Source organism: Musca domestica, unplaced genomic scaffold (assembly GCF_030504385.1).
Source record: "Musca domestica strain aabys unplaced genomic scaffold, Musca_domestica.polishedcontigs.V.1.1 4, whole genome shotgun sequence".
NCBI lineage: Eukaryota > Metazoa > Arthropoda > Insecta > Diptera > Muscidae > Musca > Musca domestica.
This window is the reverse complement of record NW_026712328.1, coordinates 20,674,945-20,696,598: the sequence shown is the minus strand read 5'-3', so window position 1 is coordinate 20,696,598 and position 21,654 is coordinate 20,674,945. Positions and strand designations below refer to the sequence as shown.

The window sequence follows — 21,654 nt, the reverse complement described above, 5'->3', positions numbered from 1 at the left end:
AGCGAGTATATGCGAATACAACATATGTTTTTGTTTCAGAATTTATATACGTGTGACTATAAATGTGGGGATGTTTATATGTTGTTATTGCTAAGTGCAAGATAAGTCCAACCCTCTCTTTTAGTTGTTTTTTTTATTTTATTCAAACTCCAAATGCATTGATACTTTTGTTTTCGAAAAATTATAGCAGATGTTAAGCTTGTACAATATATATATTTTTTAATACAAAAGCAAGTAGTCAAAATCATACCCAAAATATCAAATAACTAAATATAATATATGTTTTACTACATTTGTTAATTTCTTGGTTGCTAATTTTGGATTTAGAAGAAAAAGTTTTTTCATTTTTCTGTTTCTCTTACAAAAGTGGAAAATTTCTTGAAAATATGTATAATATTTATGTGTGTGTGTGTTTACTTAAACAATAATTATATATCGTAATATTTGTTTTTCAAAATTTCTCATCACAGCTAAGTTTTTATTTGGTTTTCATTTTTTCTTTACAAATTGACTAACATTATTTTATACCTAAAATTATATGCATGATTTTCAAGTTTATTTTATGAAAAATTTGATATCTCAAAAATTTATAAGTTATGTTTGCCTAAGTCCAAACTAAATCATTAACAACTAAACAAATCAAGTTTTTGCAAATATGAATTGATTTCATTCGAAATATAAATAAAAATTATTAAGTTTTAAATTTTCCATATCAATTGGCAATATAAATTTTTGAAAATATTATATTTTTCTTTTTCATTGCAATAAATATTATTTTTTTTTTAATTTTATTATTTATGTTTTATTATGTATTTTTTTATTTTGACTCTTATATTTTTGTATGAAATATGAATAACTTTAATTAAAGTATGAAAAACATTACACCATTAAATGAAATTTCTCTGGTTATGAAATAATTGTCCCAAACAAATTATTCACGTCAAGGAGGCTTACACTGTAATAAGTTAAGATAAAAAATATTATCTTGCAGTTGATACATTTTAAATGTATTTGATTTTTTGCTATAAACCAACTTTAAGTAATTTACTTTTTAATTTTATTTAATTATTTTTTCAATCTTCGCGGAGAAGGCAACACTTGTAAAAGAATGCTATCACTAAAGTTAAGTGTTAAAGTGTTAGCAATTTTATAGAGCAATTGTATATATATTCTGAAACTGATTTTCGCTTTAAACAATGTTGAAAATTGCTTTTCATTCTAATTGTTATACATCAAGTAATCTTTTAATGGATGATAGAAAGTAGTCCAAATATATCGAAGGAAAAATGATAAAAGTACATAATCGATCAAGTTGCACATGTTAGGTAGGCAACAGTAATTTCCTTGGAAAATGCACCAATGGATGTTTTCTTTTAATATTCTAACAATCTGTCCATATAAAATAATCATTCATGCTCAAAATTCCATATACGGGGTGAAATAAAAAACTGCAACAAAGTCAAACGCCATAATTTTTAATTTTTTTTATTGAATGAAAGCAAAAAATGTCGGAAATAGCATTCGATTTTAGAATAAATTTAGATTTGTTATTATTGGTCAAATTTGTCGCGAATTATGGCATTGTGCGCTGGAAATGAAGCGAGGAACCTCATTTTGTTTTGGTGCTGTCGAAGCGCCACAAAGGTCTGCGGCCAAAAAGATTGCGTGCCCAAGGCTTTAATACACCAGAAAATTTTCGCGATAATATTCGGCATTTATTCTGATGCCACGGTCGATCAATACGAGCTAAGAGCGACCATCGGCTGTTATGGCGGCCGGCGCTTGAATTCTGGTCGCCAACCGAAATTGCACATTTTCAGCTGACCTCTTTGGCAATTAACACGATCACGACTTCTGGACATCGAATGTTTTCTCATCGGAAAAAAAAACAAATTCGGTAGTTCACCACTTTCGGCGAAGCAACTCTTCAGCTCTTTTGAGTCTACTTTTTGGAATTGCAATGGCTTTACCCGAACTCATTTTTCAATATTTGCCGAATGTAATATTGCGATATGTTCAGCTCACGAGCCATTTTTTGGCCACTGAGACGCGGGTTTCGATCAAGTCGCTCCTTTACTTTTTGAACCATTTCTGCTGATAATTTTAATAGATGTCGAACGAGTGGCTTAGAAATGACAGCAGTCTTAAGTTGGTTGCAGTTTTTTTTCTCACCCTGTATATGGCTTTCGTCAAATATTTTATTGCATAAAATTAGCAATACCTAATGGAATCTCTAGAACATTTTCTTCGGTGCAATGCCTCTGATTTTCTCAGTCCAGAGTGTTTCATTTCTCTAAATTTTTGTCTGATTTTTCTTTTCATTTTGTTTCATTTTCATAATTTGATTTAATATATTTGATGGTATTGTAAATTTCTTCAATGGATTAGAAACGTTTCTTGTGTTAATTTTGAATTATTTGCAAATTTTTTGGAATCAGTTTTTTTTTTTGTTTTTTGTTTGTCGTCAGCGTTTCACTTGGAAACCTGCGGTAGGACTGCTTTATGATTTGATGCAAAATTCAAAAATATCACCTCATGGCCTGACTTTTAATTGCAGGCAAACATGGACAATCTGATGGAAATATGAATGGACTAAATGAAAAAAGGAACTCCATAATTGATCCCAGTAAGTATGATTCGAATTCGTTATTTGAAAGCAAAAAATCAAATATAGTGCGATAATTTCGAAGTGACAGTTAGGCAAATAAAATAGGGGAGTAGGGACCAATGAGTTTTTTTATGAAATGGTGTAATGTTAATGTTATTTATTCAATTTAGATTTAAATTAATTACTTTTACAGAATTGTAACCAATTTGTTGTTTCTCTTTTTTATTGCAGGTAAGAGATACTCAGAATCTCTTGCGGGCTCATTACTACCAGATTGGTTAGGTAAGTACACACAACGTTTTGTTTTTTGTTTTTTATATATATTTTTAATATAAGTTTTTGTATTTTATTTCTGATTTATTTTTTGTTTTTTGATTTTTGTTAACCCCCATTTTTGATTAATTTGCTAATAATAAAATGTATGTGTTTTTGGAAAAAGAAAAATTATTTAGCAGACCAAACAAAATTTGTTATGACTAGAAACTGAATTTTGATTTAGATATGTTAAACCCCTGATAAAAAAATTTGTTCCCAGAAAAACATAATTGGCATTTTTAGAAGAGCTTTTTTGTATGGAAATTCCCACCCAATTTTTGTTTTTTGCAGTTATTGTTTAAAAGCCCACATTGAGGAGCCTTTACTAAAAAAACAATAACAGTATGATTTTTGTATTCTTTTGATTCAAAGTTAAATTTTTTAGTTTATTTTAAAAAATCAAGTCTCAGACATATGAGGATATTAGCAAGAGAGAGTGATAACTACCCATGAGAGCTAAGTTGTACAACTTAAAGGAGGTAAACCAGAATGTATGTGAATGTCTCGTGATAGATGTTGTGTTTTTCCATTAATCTTTTATTCCTCCCTAAATTTTCTTAGTATATTATACCCCCTATCTAAATAAAGACATACAAAATTATTTCGAGAAAAAAAAAAAACAAGAATAAGCATGTGCATGTTCCATAACGTCAATTATACATATACCCGTATTTCTTCCCTTCATAGGTGTACATAAATTACCCGTGTCTATTTAAATATGAATAAGAAAACAGTGTTTTATTCTCTCTCACACACACACACTTACAGATCGTGAATTAGCTGATTTTAACTAACAAAACAACACTTCCAAACCAATCATAATACAAATACCTACCTATTTATATATATTTGATGTTACATTGACACGCAATACACAAATATAAAACATCAAGCTAAACAATTTTTCTTGTTATTTTTTTACTTCTCTTCAATTTAAACTGCAATAGTGTAATCATTTTCACGCATGCATTTTTCTTCAACTTGTTATGGGTGCACAGTGTGACAATCTGTATTTTTGTAACATAACTGCAACAAAGCCAAATGCTTTACAAACTGCTGGACAATGAATGCTTTCTCGTCGGAAAAATCCAAATTCCGCAGTTCACCACCTTCGGCCAAGCGAAGCAATTCTTTAGCTCTTTTGAGTCTATTTTCTTTCAGTTGCGGTGTGAGCTCTTGCACTTTTTGAAATTTCAATGGCTTTGCCCCGAGCTCATTTTTCAATATTTGCCGAATGGAAAATTCACGAGCCATCTTTCGGCCAATGCGTCGTGGGTTTCGATGAAGTCGCTTCTTTACTTTTCGAACCATTTCTGCTGATGTTGCTGTTTTCTTTCGTCCACTTCCTTGACGTCGGGCTACGCTACCAGTATCACGGTAACAAGCGATGGTACGAGACACAAAAAATTTATTCACATTTAAATTCTGAAGTGCTCTTATGATAGCCAATCACACTATCACGCTTGAAATCCATCAGGAATAACTTTTTTTCTGAAAAATTCTCACCAAAATGCTTTTGTACGCTTGTAAATAATATAATGAGCTGCGGCTGGAATAATTTTAACAGCTGTCGGACGAATGGCTTGGAAATGACGTCAGTCTGAAATTAGATGCAGTTTTAAAATAAGGAAACAAATTGGGCCCAAAATGAAAATTTCGAAGAGTTACAAATGGAATGACATGGGGTGGAGTCACATACTATGGAGTGGACTCAGTATCAATTGAAACTTTTTATGAAGAAAATTGTTTTCCTTTTAGTTGGTCTGTTCCAGAACTTAGCATGATGTTAAGTGTTACCGCGATAACCAATTTTGCAAAGCAAATAGATTCTTGCAATTTCTAGGGCAGATCATATATTTATTTTCCACATTTTCTCTTTTGTAGTTATTCTTTTGAATGGCAAATTTGTTCTCCCCCCAAAATAATACACCATGTCCCACTGTGCTACCATAAAAATAAATAAAATTACATGCATTACAGCATTAAAACTAACATTGAGTGCAAATGTTTTAATATTTCATAAATATATTTCAAACAAACCATGTTCACACTTTGTAAATCAAAATGTTATGATTTGTAGTAATTAAACTACAAAAAATAAGACTTAAGCCTTAGGTTTAAAAATAAATGCAGTATGCAATTATATGCAAGAGCTTTTCTTGTTATTCAAATATTAAAATATTTGATTTAAAAAATAAACAAATAAATCTTCTCTATTAAATTCTCCATATGTAGCCCCCCGTTGCATGAACTATGATTTCTATTTACTAAAGGCCAAGTCGTAAACTATCTTTTCGACACACATCCAAACACACGTTTTCTGCTTGGAATATATTACCAATCATTTTTCATGTTATTTACATTAAAATTTGTTGCTTTTTAATGACTTCCAGTCGATCGGATGAATGAATGAAGGAAACGCAGACGTAGAAAAAGAAAAAAAAAATAAATTTTCAATTACACACATATAAATCGTTGTAAACAAGTAGTAATAAATAATAAATTGAAAATGTTTCTTACTTCCGGCGGAAAACTTTCGCACTTGTTTTGAGAAATTTGTTGTTGTTGTTGATGTTTCTTACTATGGATGGTATAAACAAAACATTGTCTTGAATGGTATAATGATGAAAATGGAATTATTATATTGTGGCTGTCAATAACAGAAATGTAAGGGATTTTATTCGAATATTTACATAAATCCTAGTGAGAAAAAAACTCTGAATTTCACTGATAAACTAAAACCTTGCGAAATGAAATCATGCCTATTCATTCAAAATAATAAAACTGTCTACTCCAAGCCAAGACCATTTATTTCCCACAATTTCTTTTTTTTTTTCTTCTATTTTCCTGCTGTATCCCAACAAATAAATTTATGATGATTTTATACTTATTAACAATGAATAGCATTTCGATATAAATGAAATCCTGGAAAATGACATCTATTAGTAGTTGGGCAATAAATAATTTACCACATAGAACCCACATGGCAGGCCAAAAAAAGAAAATCTCTAGGAAGAATTAAAGAAATTGCTTACCCAACTTTCTCATTTACATTTACAGAGAGAAAATAAATGAAGACCCATAAATTTTCTACAAGGCATTTAAAACACACCTACACACACATTCCGATTTTTGTCAGCCTTTTTGTGGAATCCTTACAATTATTGGCATTTTGTCTCTCATTCAATCCATTAGAAAATTAATAATTTCACTTTTTAAACCATGTAGAAAAGAAATTCTCTCCAATACTCATAGTAAAATCATAGACAGTGATGTTGTATCATATGTTTATATGTGTGCGGTTTTATGTGGTCTTGTCTGTCTGTTTTATTTGGCATTAAATTATTGATTTCAGGGCGGCCCATAGCAATTTTAGCAAATAGAATTTAATCAATTTATTGCTTGTATTTTTAACGAAAATTGCCTTTATTGTTGTGGATTTTAAGAGGGTTGTTTTCCCATTGTTTTTCTTAAAGTATTTAGGTTTTTCTGCCAATGGGTTTTCCTGGGGGTTGCTAAGCTAATTTGTTAAATGTAGGTATTGAATTTGAAAGCTTCAAAGGGGGGAATGAATTTGTTATGGAAATACTTATATATGCAATTTTATCCATTGACTACAAGTATGGATTTTTATTATAAAATTATACTGTGCAAAACAAAAAATAATTACGAAGAAAATCCAACAAATTATGAAAATGGAGCTAAAAAAGAAAGTTTACATAGAAAAGTACCCAAAAGAGAGCTGGAAAATTACCCACGCCTCTACACTTTTGGAAATTTTCGGATTTAGATTCCTCGAAATTCGTGCATTTTATGTTTGATATTGTGAATGTCCTTATCAATTCTTCTATTCAACATGGCTGAACATTAATATTTTTATATTCGTCGAAAAAATAATAAAAAAAAAATATTCCGGGAAATACTTCTCTGAGATCAAATAGTATATATTTTCTCAAGATGGAGATCACATTATTTAGTGGAAAAATTTGAAAATTTCCCGAAAAAAATTTAATTGTGTCTATGATGATTGGTAATGTAACGTAAACCCCAAGTCGTGGATCCGGTAAATTTTGGGAATTTTGCAAGTTCTGGCTGTTTTTTTAGCTTCAGTAATTTGATATTTTGAACTTCATCATCGTGGAATAAGTTTCGGTCGTTTTTAAGCTGCTAGACACATTCCCATGCCGAATGGCCCGCAATACTTTTCAATAGTGACAATAGTTCTTAAAACAGGCTAGTGACGTCTGGAAAACTTAAGAATAATGCGGCAATATATCTTAAAATTGGCATAAGTCAAGTTAATATTTTTTAGATTAAAATTCTCAGTGTTGCTCTAAAATTCAGGTATACATCAACAAAGGGAAAACAAGTAAAATCATTAAATTCGGCCGGTCCGAACTTTTAATACCATCCATCATTAGTTAAAGGACAATTTTTATATAACAGTATCTGAATTCGAATGTTCCACTTTCAACTACAAGACCTTTAAGAAAATGCTGCTAAACTTTTCAAAAAACCATAAAGTGGGTGAGCCTGTTATATGGGGGCCATACCAAAAAGGGGACCTATATAGACAATTTTAGACCTCAAAGATTGTTATCTACCAAATATTCTTCAATACCAAATTTGAAATAATTTCGTGGGTAAATGTGACTAGTACATCGATGGGTACCGTTACATGTTGAATGTTCTGCCACCGAAGCTAGAACCCATTACAAACTACAAATGCGAATTTTTCGACAAATCCGCAAAAAAATGTGGCGAATATCATCAAAATACCAAATATCAGGAGGTAAATATATCGTGGAGTGATATATCTTATTTTCAATACTAACCATCCTAGACATAATACAATTTGTTGTGCCAAATTTTAAAAGCCCTACGTCAAATAATGTGGACTGCAATGCGATTTAAACAAACAGACGGACAGACTGACAGTCATCGTTAAATTGACTTACAATTTTATGCTGATTATGAATATATATACTTTAGGGAGTCTAGGACATATATTTAGGGATGTTAAAAAACGGAATGATAAAGTTAATATACCTTCCTTTTCAAGGTGGAGGGTATAATAAAGCAAAATACTTTCCATCGACTTTGAAACTACGTTCTATACCTGTGGTCTCCTTATATTATTTTGGCATGATTGAGATGGTAGAAAAGATTCAACTTTTTTAAGAGAAGGGTCCCAAGATGTATTAAAAAATTTTCACTATTATATAAACATGTAATATACCTGTCTTGTATAAAACAGTCGGACACATCGAAAGAATCAGATCTAACAACATGTGAGAGAAAACTTTTAATACCAGCGAATTACAGTGATTTTAGACGGTTATTTAAGGGTGATGAAAAAGGAAAGTAAAATAAACTTTTAATAGATTAAATAGATAAACTTAATGTATCGCACTTGTTTTAAAAAAAATCTACAATTAACGACGGTATTTTTCTCGGTGTATAGCTACTACATTTCTATGTTAATGACTTCAGAAAAGTTCCACTTTAATTGGTCGTGACTTAGTCTAGCATTCCACAACATCGGTTTAGCTCTGAAGGGAACCAACAAATTACATTCTAAGGAAACAAAGCAATTAAATGGTATTAAACTAAACCCGAAAGCAAAAGTACAAATAAAGCCCCACAATTAACACTTTTATACACCTTTAAGTGGAAGTTTGTATGTGTGCCACACACACACACACCGATTTTCATCTTCAACCGTATGTAACTAATTAAAGCGAATACAAAACAAAAATGAAACGTGGGCAAAAACCATTCGAAAACTTTCACCAATTGTTAGATGTTCCATACTTTTTCTTCTTACCCAACAGCAGAAATTTATGCTTGTCCTTAAATCATTAGCTCCTGTATTATCACTTAATTCTTCTTTTCGCCGTCCCAAGTTTTATTTATTTTTTGGGGTGTTTTTGGTTGGCCCTGAAAGTAAATGCCATATATCATTTGTTATGGCCTTCTTTTGTAAATAACCAAAGAAAGCGCAAAAAAAACTGGGAGGAATTGCTTTAACGGCCCAGTTATTGATTTTTTGCTTATTGTTGGCCTTTTTGTTCCTCCATATATTCCTCTTTGTATATATGTGAACCAAATAGCACAATTACCCAGTTACTAAAAATGTCGAAGTAAAGGCATTTATAACCATTTAGCCAACAACCAACCACCTAACAAACCTTTCAATGATGCCATTTACAAAAGCGGCTAACAACTTTTTAAGGGATGCCATCGAAACTGTGAATCATGTGTTTGGGTGGGCGGGCGCACGACGGCTACTACTGCCGCTGTTGTTCTTGTTATCGTTTGGAAAAGGACTTTTGGGGCTTCTGCAAAGGATTTACATAAAAGCATTCTTTTTATGTGCAAATTCAGCAGATGAAAGCGAATAAATTTTATTTGATTTATGTGTTTTCTCTGTTAAAAACAATTCATACATAGCTACATACACATATAAAAGTTATGTATGTGCTTTGCTTTTATATGCCATCCAGAAAAAATAGAGCAGTGCGAAGGCGAAAATTGCTGGCGGGACGAGGAAAAGGTTGAAAAAATAGTAAACCCAACATACCTTTTCTTGAGAATTTTAAGAATGATGTGGAAACAGCATTAGTTGAAAATTAGTCTGCCTTTAAATATACATATTTAACATAAGCGGTCAACATTTTTATTGATTTTAAGTGAGTGGAAACAGTCTTTGGAAAATATATTTTTCTAATGAATTTTGTCGGAAATCGTGTCTTTCTTGTTGTGACTCTAAAACCTGATTTATAGATTTTATAAATTTACTTTTTTCCATTTTGAAAATTTTTAATTTATTGTTCGAAGTATTGCACATTTAAAAAATATACCACTATGGCATTTTTAGAAAAAAAAAGCAAAACACTTTTTAACATCGGTCATTATAATGACCTTCATTTGTTGTTAAATTTCTACAAGTATCAATTCCGATGAAGAATGCGAAGAAGGTGAAATGAAATAAAACACGATAAATATATCGCACGCAAAAATAAAAATATCTATGTGTAACAATGGAAGCCTTTGTATATACAGAACGAACCACATTCACAAAGTCGCACGCTCACATACCTAAATATGTATACATAGGTATTTTACATGAAAACATCCTTATAAGGCATTTTAAAGGAAATTCATTCAAAAACAAATAAATACTGAAATAGCAACAACAACATTCGAAAGAGAAAAATTTACAGAAAATCAGTCAACTGTGAAAAATAGCACAAAGCCTGTAGAAGATACTGTGCCAAAGAAGATATGTTCCAAACATAACCAAGCGAACATTTTGGCTGATGTTAATTTTTTTATATATTTGAGGCCCATCGAAATGTTGACTAGTCGTGGAGGTTTGGAACTATTTTCGTAGTTGTCAACAACAAATTCGAACAATAAAACATAACATTTTCAATAAATCAAATAAAAATAAACTCCATTTTCTCTGTTCGTAAGTTTTAGAGGTTGACAGAATTATAAATCATATTTCTTAAATACTGATATTATTAGCAAACAAAAATATTTGATACCTTATACTTATGTCGTGAATCAGTTAGAGAATTATCCTACAAACTTCAAAACAGTCACAGTTTGGCGGAACTCTAAAAACATAAATGTTTTTTCTCTATTTATCTTTCATCTGTCACGTTTAAAACATCAATAAACAGACATGTACGGATAACTTTCAATTGCTGTTTTTATAAATTAGTGTTTGAACTAATTTTACTTAAGTTTTTTTGTTGTTTTGAAAAAAATTGACCCAACCAAATTATTTGTCTCAAGATTTTTTCTCTTGTTATTTTTGAACATCCATGCCAAAAACAAGTTGTGATGCTACTTGGTTTCAAGACCTCACCCGAAACAATACGAAACTTTCTTGTACTCCATCAACACTTCAGACTTAAATCTAAATTTTATTTCTGTTTGATAATAAATATTGAAACCCATATTATCTGCATAACCATTTCCTCGCTAAATGAAAGTAGAGAAAAAAATCATAATTTCCTTATCAGCATTTTTTTATTTATTGCGTTCACAGTTTTATTTTTTTCTTGAATCCTCATCTTGTTGTTGATAAGAAATATTAAATAATTTATGGGCTTCGTTAGAAATCATTTGCTATTTTACATCTTTATAGTATGACACACCGTTACTTTAATAGTGCCAGGCCTAGCTGCTGGCGTAATGTGGTGTGTGCGTGTGTGTGTCGAATTTCTTGAAATATAATTTGGTATGCTGGGCTTGAGGCACAAATACCATCCCCCTCCCTGTTCACCTTCTTCTACCCATCGGTCCGGCAAACAACCAACGAAAAATAAAATGCCCCAATTTTTTCTGCTATGTTTTTAGGGTTTGTTCTGGTTCTTTTTTTTCGGTTTCTTTGGTTCGCTCGATTATAACTCATTCAACTGCAAATGCCAATGAACGAATGGGAAGCAGAAGAAGTACGAAAGACAGAAAGAGAGAGGGAAACAAGTTCGAACAGTGTTTTTTCATGTTTCGTGTATAACATTTATCATAGGACTTCAGTCGTAAACATACGCATTTATTCCCATAAAACCCCATTAAAACACATTGTTATGCCCAAATGTGTTATGGATGTGTGTATTTTCTTTTTTTTTCTTAAGTCGGGGGGAGATGAAGATACCTACATACACACATGGAATGCAGGCCTATATACATAAGTGCCGTAGTGGGTCATTCATTATACAAACGAACATAATTCATAGCTAAACCTCCAAAATTTCTGCTGATAAAGTAATCTTTAAATCGTTAGATACACTGAAAGAAATTGAGATTCATAAAAATGTTAAATGACATAAATAAGAAAAATAATCGGTCGTCATAAATAAGGAAAAAATCGGTTTTTATCAATTACCGAAGTGTTTTTAATAAAAATGTGTATTTTGACAGCAAAAGAAGAGAACGAGTGGCCGTACTGTGCCACTTGGAAAATGCACTTTGGCTAAGACTTTCAAAATACGAGTCATTTTGAGGTACCATTATGTGGATCTTTAGCGGGTGAGGTTCAAATGTCAATCTGCAACTCAACTCAACTCAGCTTGAAAACGTAACTTACAATAAAAAATAGCAATAATCGGATATTAGTCAATATACATCGGAATCAAATGAGTCTTAGCACACACGGCCATGTTCGTCCAAAATTATGTCTGACAATGTTGGTGAATATCGGTTCAAACTAAAGAACTCCCATATATATTTTCGTCCGATTTCAAATTTATTGTGCGCCATATGTGTAATATTGCTCCAAATGGGATGGATTTCAGCATTACCGATCGAATTCAGACCCGAAACAAGTATTTTAAATTTGGTGAAAATCGGCTCAGATATAGCTATAGTTCCCATATATGTGTTTCATCCGATTGGGTTAAGTCCGTCACATTGAAGTATGCACTCCACAACAATGATATTTGAAACCGATTTGAGGTGTATTGTGCATTAATATGCACATACGACCGAATTCAGCCTAAAAGGAAATACTTTAAATTTGGTCAAACTCGGTTAAGCTATAGCTATAGCTCCCATATATGTTTCAACCGATTTGCATTTAACTCCCTAACATTCGTAAATACAACTTTCAACAATAATATTTGGTGTCAGATATCCGATACAGCTCAGGAATACCTCTGCCAAATTTCATTCAGTATTTATATGGGTACATAAAAAGCTATTTTAGTTGATATAACCGATGTCCAACAAATAATTAATAGGTCTGATAATGTTTGTGTAGTGGTTTCTATTTTCATGAAACTTGGAAAACTTCCATTGCCAATTTCTCTAAGTGTATACATATTAAAGCTCTTTGTTGTTCTATCTTTTGTGTGTTTTAAACAAGTTAGATTTCCTAAGCCCACAAGAAAGATCATCTTTATGAAACGCCATCTCTTAAAAATTTTAGGAACACAAAAAGCTCTGTTTTTGGGGGAATGTATATATGAGAAAGCTTTGCATACTAAATAAGGAAGGCTTGCGGTCAATTGAACCATTTTCTTCGGTGTCGTTAAATTACTCCTCTCAAATAAACGATTTCCAAATTATTTTCCTTGTTCAAGGTATTTTTTTCGCAGATATGTTACGAAACGTATCACCGTTCAACTTATCTAGTCAAAAAAGTATTTAGTTTAAAATAACAAAACAATTTTAATAATATATCGTCTGTTCCCGAACTGCAAGAATGTAAAAGTTTTAACTAAGATAACAGATTTTCCCTTTAAGATATCAAAACTAGTAGATTCTTGCAGGTTCTGAAACAGCCCTAGAGTGAATGTTATATGGTTGTATTTAATTTCTAGAAAAAAAATCCTACTAACGTTAAATTAATGAGGTTCTGTTAAACGATTTTTTATTTTTCTTTAACCAACAAAAAATATACAAATTAAAAAAAGAACTTAAAAAATTAACAGTGCAGCTTCAATTATGAAGTATGTATTTAATTATATTTAACTATCATTCTGCTCTTGAACCACCTTGTATTTATTTTGCTTACATATGATACTTTTCAGGTACAAATGGTCTACGAAGACGTGGTCGCCAAACATATACCCGCTATCAAACACTTGAATTAGAGAAAGAATTCCACACCAATCACTATCTAACCCGCCGACGAAGAATTGAAATGGCTCATGCTCTCTGCCTGACAGAAAGACAAATTAAGATCTGGTTCCAGAATCGACGAATGAAATTGAAAAAAGAAATACAAGCCATCAAAGAGTTGAATGAACAGGAAAAACAAGCTCAAGCCCAAAAAGCGGCAGCAGCGGCGGCGGCAGCACAACATTTAGGCGAATAAAATTAGGAAAAAATTATAAATTATTATTATAATTATAGTATGCAGCATAATGATAATAATAATATTAATAATAATAGAGGAGAAGAGGATAATAAATGTTATAGTAATGGGTGGTGGTGGCGGCACCAGCAACAGCAGCAGCCGTAGTGTGATCGATCGGCAACAACAAATCCCCAGATAGTGATCATCAAGAGCAATAGTATTTTCAACATCAGCCAGCCATAAAATGTTAGACAAGTGTTGGAGGCTATACAATTGGAAAATAATGGTAAGATTTTATTTTAAATAATTTTTTACGAAATTAATTTCTAAAAAAGATTTTATTTCTCCTTTCATTGACAGCATTATCTATCCAAAACTAAATATCTCGTTGTTAACCCCACCCCTTCCTTCTTTATCAATCGACCGACATTACTGAACAACTACAACCCAGAAGACCCAGTGAAAGGACATTCGCCATTTGCATTTGTTGTTACTGAGAACTCACTCACTCAACACACACACTTTCACACAATAAGACACCCATACCTACCTACTACTTACTCATTTTAATTGATCTTACAAAGAAGCAAGTAAAACATCTTCTCTTTAGGTTTAATCTTAAAATCTAAACAAACACAAAATGATACTATATTGTATACTTAAAACGAACAAGTTTATAAAAGAACAAAAAAAAAAACAAAACAAAACCAACAAAAAAACTTAAACAAAAGCGAAAAAAGAAACTCAAACTCTCAACTTAATTGCAATTTTTGTTTGCTTTAAATTAATTTATTATTATTTTTACAGAAAAAAACTACAGTAAAAAAATTAAAAAAAAAAAACATATTTGGCATATTCCATGCCTTTATAAATAGTTGCTATAGTTTAAGAGTAAATATATATACGTAATTTAAACATACAACAACAAAAAGAAAACTAAAACAAACCTGTGCAAATTATTTTTAGTTAATTTTTATTTTTTTATTCTATTAAGTTTAATATTATTTTTATTTTTTATTAGTTTTAATATAAATGTTATAAATAAATCACAATCCTCACCCGAGAAAAATGATACTTTTCGTATACTGTTGATATTTAATGGAATTTTATTATAAAACCCCCAAAAAATAAGCAAAATTCTGATTTGTGTAAAAGTAATGATGAACCTAATTATACTCTAAATATTATAACTATACTTTTGTACATTGATTTTTCCTATCTATCGTAGCTTTTTGTTTAGCCTAAAATATATTATTATAATTAATTAATTAAATTCTTTCTTTTTGTTGTTTTTAAGTGAATTAAAACATTTTTGTTCAATGTTTTAGTTTTTACTCCAACTCGTTTTTCTTCAGTTTCTTTTGTTTAGTTAGCGTCTTCTCTACCTGTAGCCTGTAAGTTTTAAAAATATCCAAGAAAAAATGAAGAAACCGACAAAAAAAGAACAAGAACAAAAAAACAAATTTAAAAAATTAATAAATTTTAAATTAAATAAATTTGAATTTTTTTTCAACAAAAAAATTGAAAACCCAAACTATATTTGTGTTTTTATTTTCGAACACGGCGTCATTGTGGGAAGGGGTTGTGATGGCTAGAAAACGAATCCGAAATTATTTGGAACTTTTGAAATCATTTTAACGTGGCAATAATACCAGCAAAGATTTGGTAAGTCCCAACTTATATTAGGAAAGTTTACTTGCGGCAAGTCTTTGTTTGTTGGAAAGAAAAAAAGGGGAGTTGAAATGGAAAAAAATACTCGCACTGGAAATTTTCTAGCAATTAATTTTGTTGTTTTATTTTTATAGCAAAATATATAAATAACAATAAAAGAAAAGGCAAGAATGAAAAACTAAAATTCACAAAAGGAATTGGCTTATATGAGTGCAAGAGAAAAATTTGAAATAGTACTATAAAAATTGCCGCAAGTAAACTCGCCTAATCTAAATCAGTACTAATGTACATTACTTATTCTGAGTGAGACTAAAATCTGCTTGAAAGTGTGATATGATGAACATAATAACTGAGGCTCCATTTTTGATTCAAAAGAAATGAGTGTTTTTAAAAAACATCCATGTTTAAAACAGTGACACAGCTTAAGAACAACAAACCGCAACAAAATTCCTACTCCCAATATCAATATTTGGTCAATATTTGGTTTATTTGTAGCCTAAAGGACACACAGACAATATATTTCCTCATATTTATGTTAACAAGGATATATAGTACGGAATATTAAATTAAAAAGCAGCTAAGTTCGCCAGGGATAACTTTTAATACCCATCATTAAATTAAATCCGTATAAAAATTCGGCTTTAATTCAAAAATTCCGAATATTTTGTGTTTCAGTTATATGGGGTTATATGTAAAAGCCGACCACAACATCCAATTATCTGCCAGATAAGATAGTGCCTACTACCAATGGAAAACATCATGTTTTAACTAATTCTGTTGAAATATTTTGCTAAAGCCATAAAAATACCGAGTATAGGGAGGTACCGTTGTGTGAAGCCTATACTGTAACTCCTACAGCCTGTTATATACCAGAGAAAGCGGCGCCTACTTCGAACTCGAAAAACCAAGTTTGAGATAATTCTGTGTGTAAAAATGTAGCTAAAACCATCAAAATACCTAATATTGGGAGCTACCGTTATCTGGAGGCTATATAAACGCGCGAACTCCAAATACCAAATATGAAATAATTGCGGGGGAAATTGTAAAAAAAATCATAAAAAAGTGATGGGGACTATATCAGGTTCGTATATCCAGGTTCGTAGGTAATATGATTTTTAATTAATTAATTTTTTGAGATGGAAGAAGGACGAAGGTTAAAGAAATACTACAAAATGTGTATGACAATGGGGTATTTAGTCGGGATCCATATCATAATTTTTAAAACTGAGCATGAAAAGAATTTCCTTTAAAATTGGCTGTAATTTCACTATTTCGATTCTTCCTACATGAAGGTCGCGCTTTTACTTGAATATTTTAGTGGTAAACAATTTTATCCCAGCAAAACTAAATTGATCCGTTTCCATAGAACGATTGATTTTAATAGTTCTTTTGAATAAGTTAAAAACAAGTCCCTAAAATTCGGATACATTAATCTTAAAAATATAGTATAATAGTTTAGAAGGACTGTTTTTTATTCTATCCTCATAATCCTAACACTTTAAAATGTTTTTACTCTTCATGGCAAGTATTACACAAAGTTTACTCTCACTCGAAAACGAGCAAAATACTCAAAATTAAACTCGATTTTTTTTAAGCGCAGGAGTCGCCCTGTTCTAATTCCAAGCCATGATGTTGACATCTAGTTTGTCTTCCTCTTCGTTTTTATACCCTACACCACATAGTGGTTACTGTATTACGTCTTTGTGCATTTGTTTGTAATATGGGGAAGGAAGCGAGATAGACCCATAGTTACTTTTCGGGATCTCCATAGAATCACTTTCTGAGTTGATTTATGCATGTCAGTCCATCTGTCCGTCTGTCCATGTATGTTTGTGAACAAAATGCATGTCGCATTTATTATCCGATTGAGATGAAATTTTTAAAAACAACATTTGTTTGGCCCAAGGACGAACCCTATAAAAATTGGAGATAATCGGTAAAAAATAGATACAGCTCCCATATATATCTTCGTCCGATTTGCTTTTTATTGTGCACCAAACGTGTAATATCAGCCCGAATATTATGGAATTTTGCACGTACAACCAAATTAGACCTGAAAATAAGTATGCCAAATTTGATTGAAATCGGTTCAGATATAGCTATAGCTCCCATATATATTGTTCATCCGATTTGTTATTTTTGTCCTCCGAAGCCGTAATATGCACTCTGTAGCAACAAAATTTGGGAAATATATCAAATACAGCTCAGAAATATCTTTGCTAAATTTTATCGAAATCAGTTCAGATTTGGATATAGCTCACATATATAACTTCGTCCGATTTATCTTTTATTGTACACCAAACGTCTAATATTTGCCCAAATTGGATGGAATTTGGCACATGCGACCGAATTGAGTCTAGAAGCTAGTATGCCAAATTTGGTGTAGATCGGTTCAGATATAGCTATAGGTCCCATATATATTGTTGATCCGATTTGTTGGATTTGTTACCCACAGCAGTAATATGCACTCCGTAACAACGATATTCAGGAAAATATATCAAATACGGCTCAGAAATATCTTTGTCAAATTTTATCGAGATCAGTTCAGATTTAGATATAGCTCCCATATATATCTTTATCTGATTTCAAATTAATTTTGTACCAAATGGGCAACACAAATCCGAATTTAAAAGATACAAATGCTTCGGCATATTTAGTCCTTTGAACTTTAAATTACAATTATAATCATAGCGTGTATTATTAGCAAAGTGTTGTAGGGTATCATAAAGTCGGCCCCACCTGACTTTAGGACTTTCTTTACTGGTTATACTCTACTCCAAACTATGGTACAGGTCATTATGTCTTTGTGCATGTGTTTGCAAAAAGAAACGAGATAACACATAATTCTTTTTGATGATCTTCTTCACATTTGGAGTCGATTTATGCATGTCTGTAGCGAAAATAAACTGCGAACCAAACATTAAGAGGTATTCGATCAGCCTATCATATTTCTGCTAGACCATCTAGGTATTTCATCAACTAAAAGAGGAATCACTTGTTACATGTCGTTCTAAATAATTGTGACAGAAAGCGGGCATGACATCAGGGTTGTATTTCAATAGCATCTACAGCTATATGAAGATGTGAATTGTATAGTTAGATGTGTTTTAGGAAAGATTCAACATTCCTCCTCGATTTTTAAGATTTATATAAATATATAAACAATATAAAATATAAATAATATAAATAAAAATATTATTATATAAATAATATAAAGGTTTTCGGTAAAAAAAAAAAAACTAAAAAAAAAAAAATCCAGTAAAAATAGTGCCATAAACTTGTGCATCGTTAAATAATATAAGTTTATTACAACTTCATAAATAAAAATGGTATAAATGAAAATCATGAATCAACTCCTCATGAAGTAATGATACAAATACCTTTTCGTCACTTGATATGTTTTTTTAAAGATGTTAAGTGTTTGCAAAATGTCTCACATGAAATTAGTATAATTTATTAATTCTTATCACACATCTGTAGACAGAAGAAAGGCAAAGCAGATACGCCACATAAAGGGATAAGATAAGCGCAACGGAATACATTAACGGCAGGCTCAAACGAGCAGACGCGAATGTCTTTATTATTATTTTCGAACAATTTAAAATAAAAGCAACAAAAACAAGCAAAACTTAAAAAAGGTTTTCAAATACCTGAGAGTAGAAAACTACCTCTTAATATTCCACAAAAAAAAAAAAAAAAAAAAAGACGAAAAATGTGTATTGTATAACAAACATATTATAAGGTAACAATGGACAGACAGACTAACAGACAGACAACGTCGCCAGTATGCGTGTGTTCCATTTCAGCAGCGCTTCAAGAAGTCTACATAAAGCACAATAGTCAGGCCAGACTGTCAAACACATGAATTGACATTGAATTTTTCTCCGTCTATTACCAGTCTCCATTCACTTTGTGCTGTTTGACTGTTTCGGCTAAGACTTAATTCTCAGTTGGTTTGTTGGTTTATACTTTCTGCTGCCTCACGTTCAAATGTCCATGGCATTTTTAATGGGTTTAAAGGATTTTCGTTGCTCATGCGCTGTGCTGTGTTTTCAAAAAACAAAAAAAAAAAATGAAAATAAAAAATCAAGTCAAGAATATTCAAAACACGTTCCACAGAAGTAAAGTTTATTGTGACGATTTGTACAATTTTTATGAGGTGTTATACAGCAATAATAATTGTACAATCGATAAAGCGACATTATTTTAATTGAGAGTCAGATAAATAATTACACAAATACAATACAACACAAAGAAAAATTTCAATAACTTCCTTAAAAGATAAAAAAAATCGAAAAAAAAAATAGAAATTAAAGAACAAAAACTTTGTTGTTTCTTGCATTCTTTGTCTAGTCCATTGAGCAGTATATAGAAATCTACGTTACGAACAAATGTAGCTGCCAGCTGGTGTGGGGGTGCAGCAGAAGATTTTCTGTGTCAGCCGGATAAGATGTATGTTTGTATCAACCTTGCCTTATTCAATTCCCAATGGAATGACCCACATTCCTTGGCTTCCTTCAAAACATTGGGGAGTTTTTCAGCCTGAACGAAATGCTAAAAGCATAACACAAACGCCACGTTATTCACCCTCAATCAGCTGGCAGAAAGTGTATGTTAGAGAAATAAAAGAAAACCCAAAATAAGACAACAAGCAAAACCTTTTGCCTCTGCAAGCAGAGGATGGTGTTCGGGTCGGGTCGAGAAAACCAAAGAGAAAACACAGACAATAAATGGGTGTTTTATAGGCTTTTTGATAGCGTTGGAAATTGTTTATGTATATGTAGAACACAATCACACACACATACTTTAATACATAGACAATTTAGGTCTATGAAATGCCATTGCAAATGAAAATTACTCAGTTAGCCAAGTCCTTGAAAAATACAATTGCTTTGGGTTGAATTTAAATTTACCTTAAATAATAGAAATATTTCGTTGGATTATTTTATTAATATTACTGAATCATTTTTATATTAATTAAAGTCTGTAATTAAATAATTGTCACAGAGATCTTATAGTGTTAAAAACACGACAGAATCAACACTATAATTAATTTGACATTCTTTGCCGTTTTTATATGTTTATATCTTTTAAAATTAAAAATTTTAGGGACAATTCGGAATGTCGACTTTGTTAATTCTTACTTTTTTTTAACGGTGCTAGGCTAAATGTAAGTCGAAAATATTGGCATTCTCCTCCCAAAAAAAAAAAAAAAAAAAAAAAAAAAAAAACGGGGAAACGTTTTTGAATACTTACGGCTCTTATAAAATCTAAGAGATCATTCTTCAAATCTTTCATTCTTCAAGTCTTGAAATTTCATACATCCCAACATTTCTATCAACTCTAGCTCTGGTATGAAGATCGGATGCAATGGACCACTCCTTCTGGCACTGGACCACGAATATAATTTCTTTTGGGTGTGTAGTCACAATTTTATCCATAAATTGGGAGTATATGTTCCCATTATACAAGATAGCGCATGTCGTAATTACAGCCAAAAAAAAAATTGAAATGTCTGTCAAGTACATAGGCATGTACAAGGTGACACAGAAGTAAGTTACCAACGTTTTTTGGCTGTAATTAAGACATTATGGGCCAATTTATAGCATTTTCGGATAGGAGGATTACTTTTCCGCCACCTTGTGTAAGAAACATGCATAGAACTGCCAATATTCATAGAAAATGATTCAAGAGGTACTACTTCTAATGACAGAATGATATGATATAGGTCCACGTCTTCGTATAGCCCCATATAACGTCACCTCCCTATATTCAGTATTTTGATGATTTTAGCGACAATATCTACCGGAATTATTTCAAATTTCGTACTTGAAGTTCCTAATGGGTACTGCAGTCTATGACTCAAAATAGCATATGCAGGTCCAGTTCTGCGCAGCTCAAAATACATAAAAATATGCAGACATTGACTTAGGGAATACATCTTTCGGCAAAACCGACTTATACTTTTTAACGTGTTATCTTCTTCAGCTTCTTAATGTATTTTTGTAATACTTTAAAGACGAAAGATCCCGGACTCCGCCAAGGCCTTGCAGAGAGTATATGAACTAAATTACCTTTTAACTTACAATCGTTTAATATAACATGACATGGAATCGCATGAATTTTTCCACTTTTGAAAACTCAAATACTTTTTGCAACAATTCGAAACATAATTAAACAAACTAAACATTTTTGTTTATTGGGTTATATTTTCCAATTGTACTTGTTCGCCAAGTATAATTTC

The 21,654-nt window shown here is 31.4% G+C and overlaps 1 protein-coding gene across 5 annotated transcripts in view; it reads left to right on the top strand.

The window, feature by feature from the left end:
• Positions 1–15,273, top strand: part of LOC101896868 (homeotic protein ultrabithorax) — a 74,514-nt gene extending 59,241 nt beyond the window's left edge. For 2 of the 5 annotated variants that reach the window (XM_020035091.2, XM_005178543.4), the window contains 4 exons: positions 2,558–2,626; positions 2,840–2,890; positions 13,471–14,025; positions 14,100–15,273. In XM_020035091.2, the coding sequence (XP_019890650.1) occupies positions 2,558–2,626; positions 2,840–2,890; positions 13,471–13,757 (407 nt within the window). In that variant the 3' untranslated portion in view covers positions 13,758–14,025; positions 14,100–15,273. The remainder of the gene's footprint in view (positions 1–2,557; positions 2,627–2,839; positions 2,891–13,470; positions 14,026–14,099) is intronic. The other 3 variants (XM_005178544.4, XM_005178546.4, XM_059126658.1) reach the window with 2 other exon arrangements.
• Positions 15,274–21,654: the final 6,381 nt, after the last annotated feature.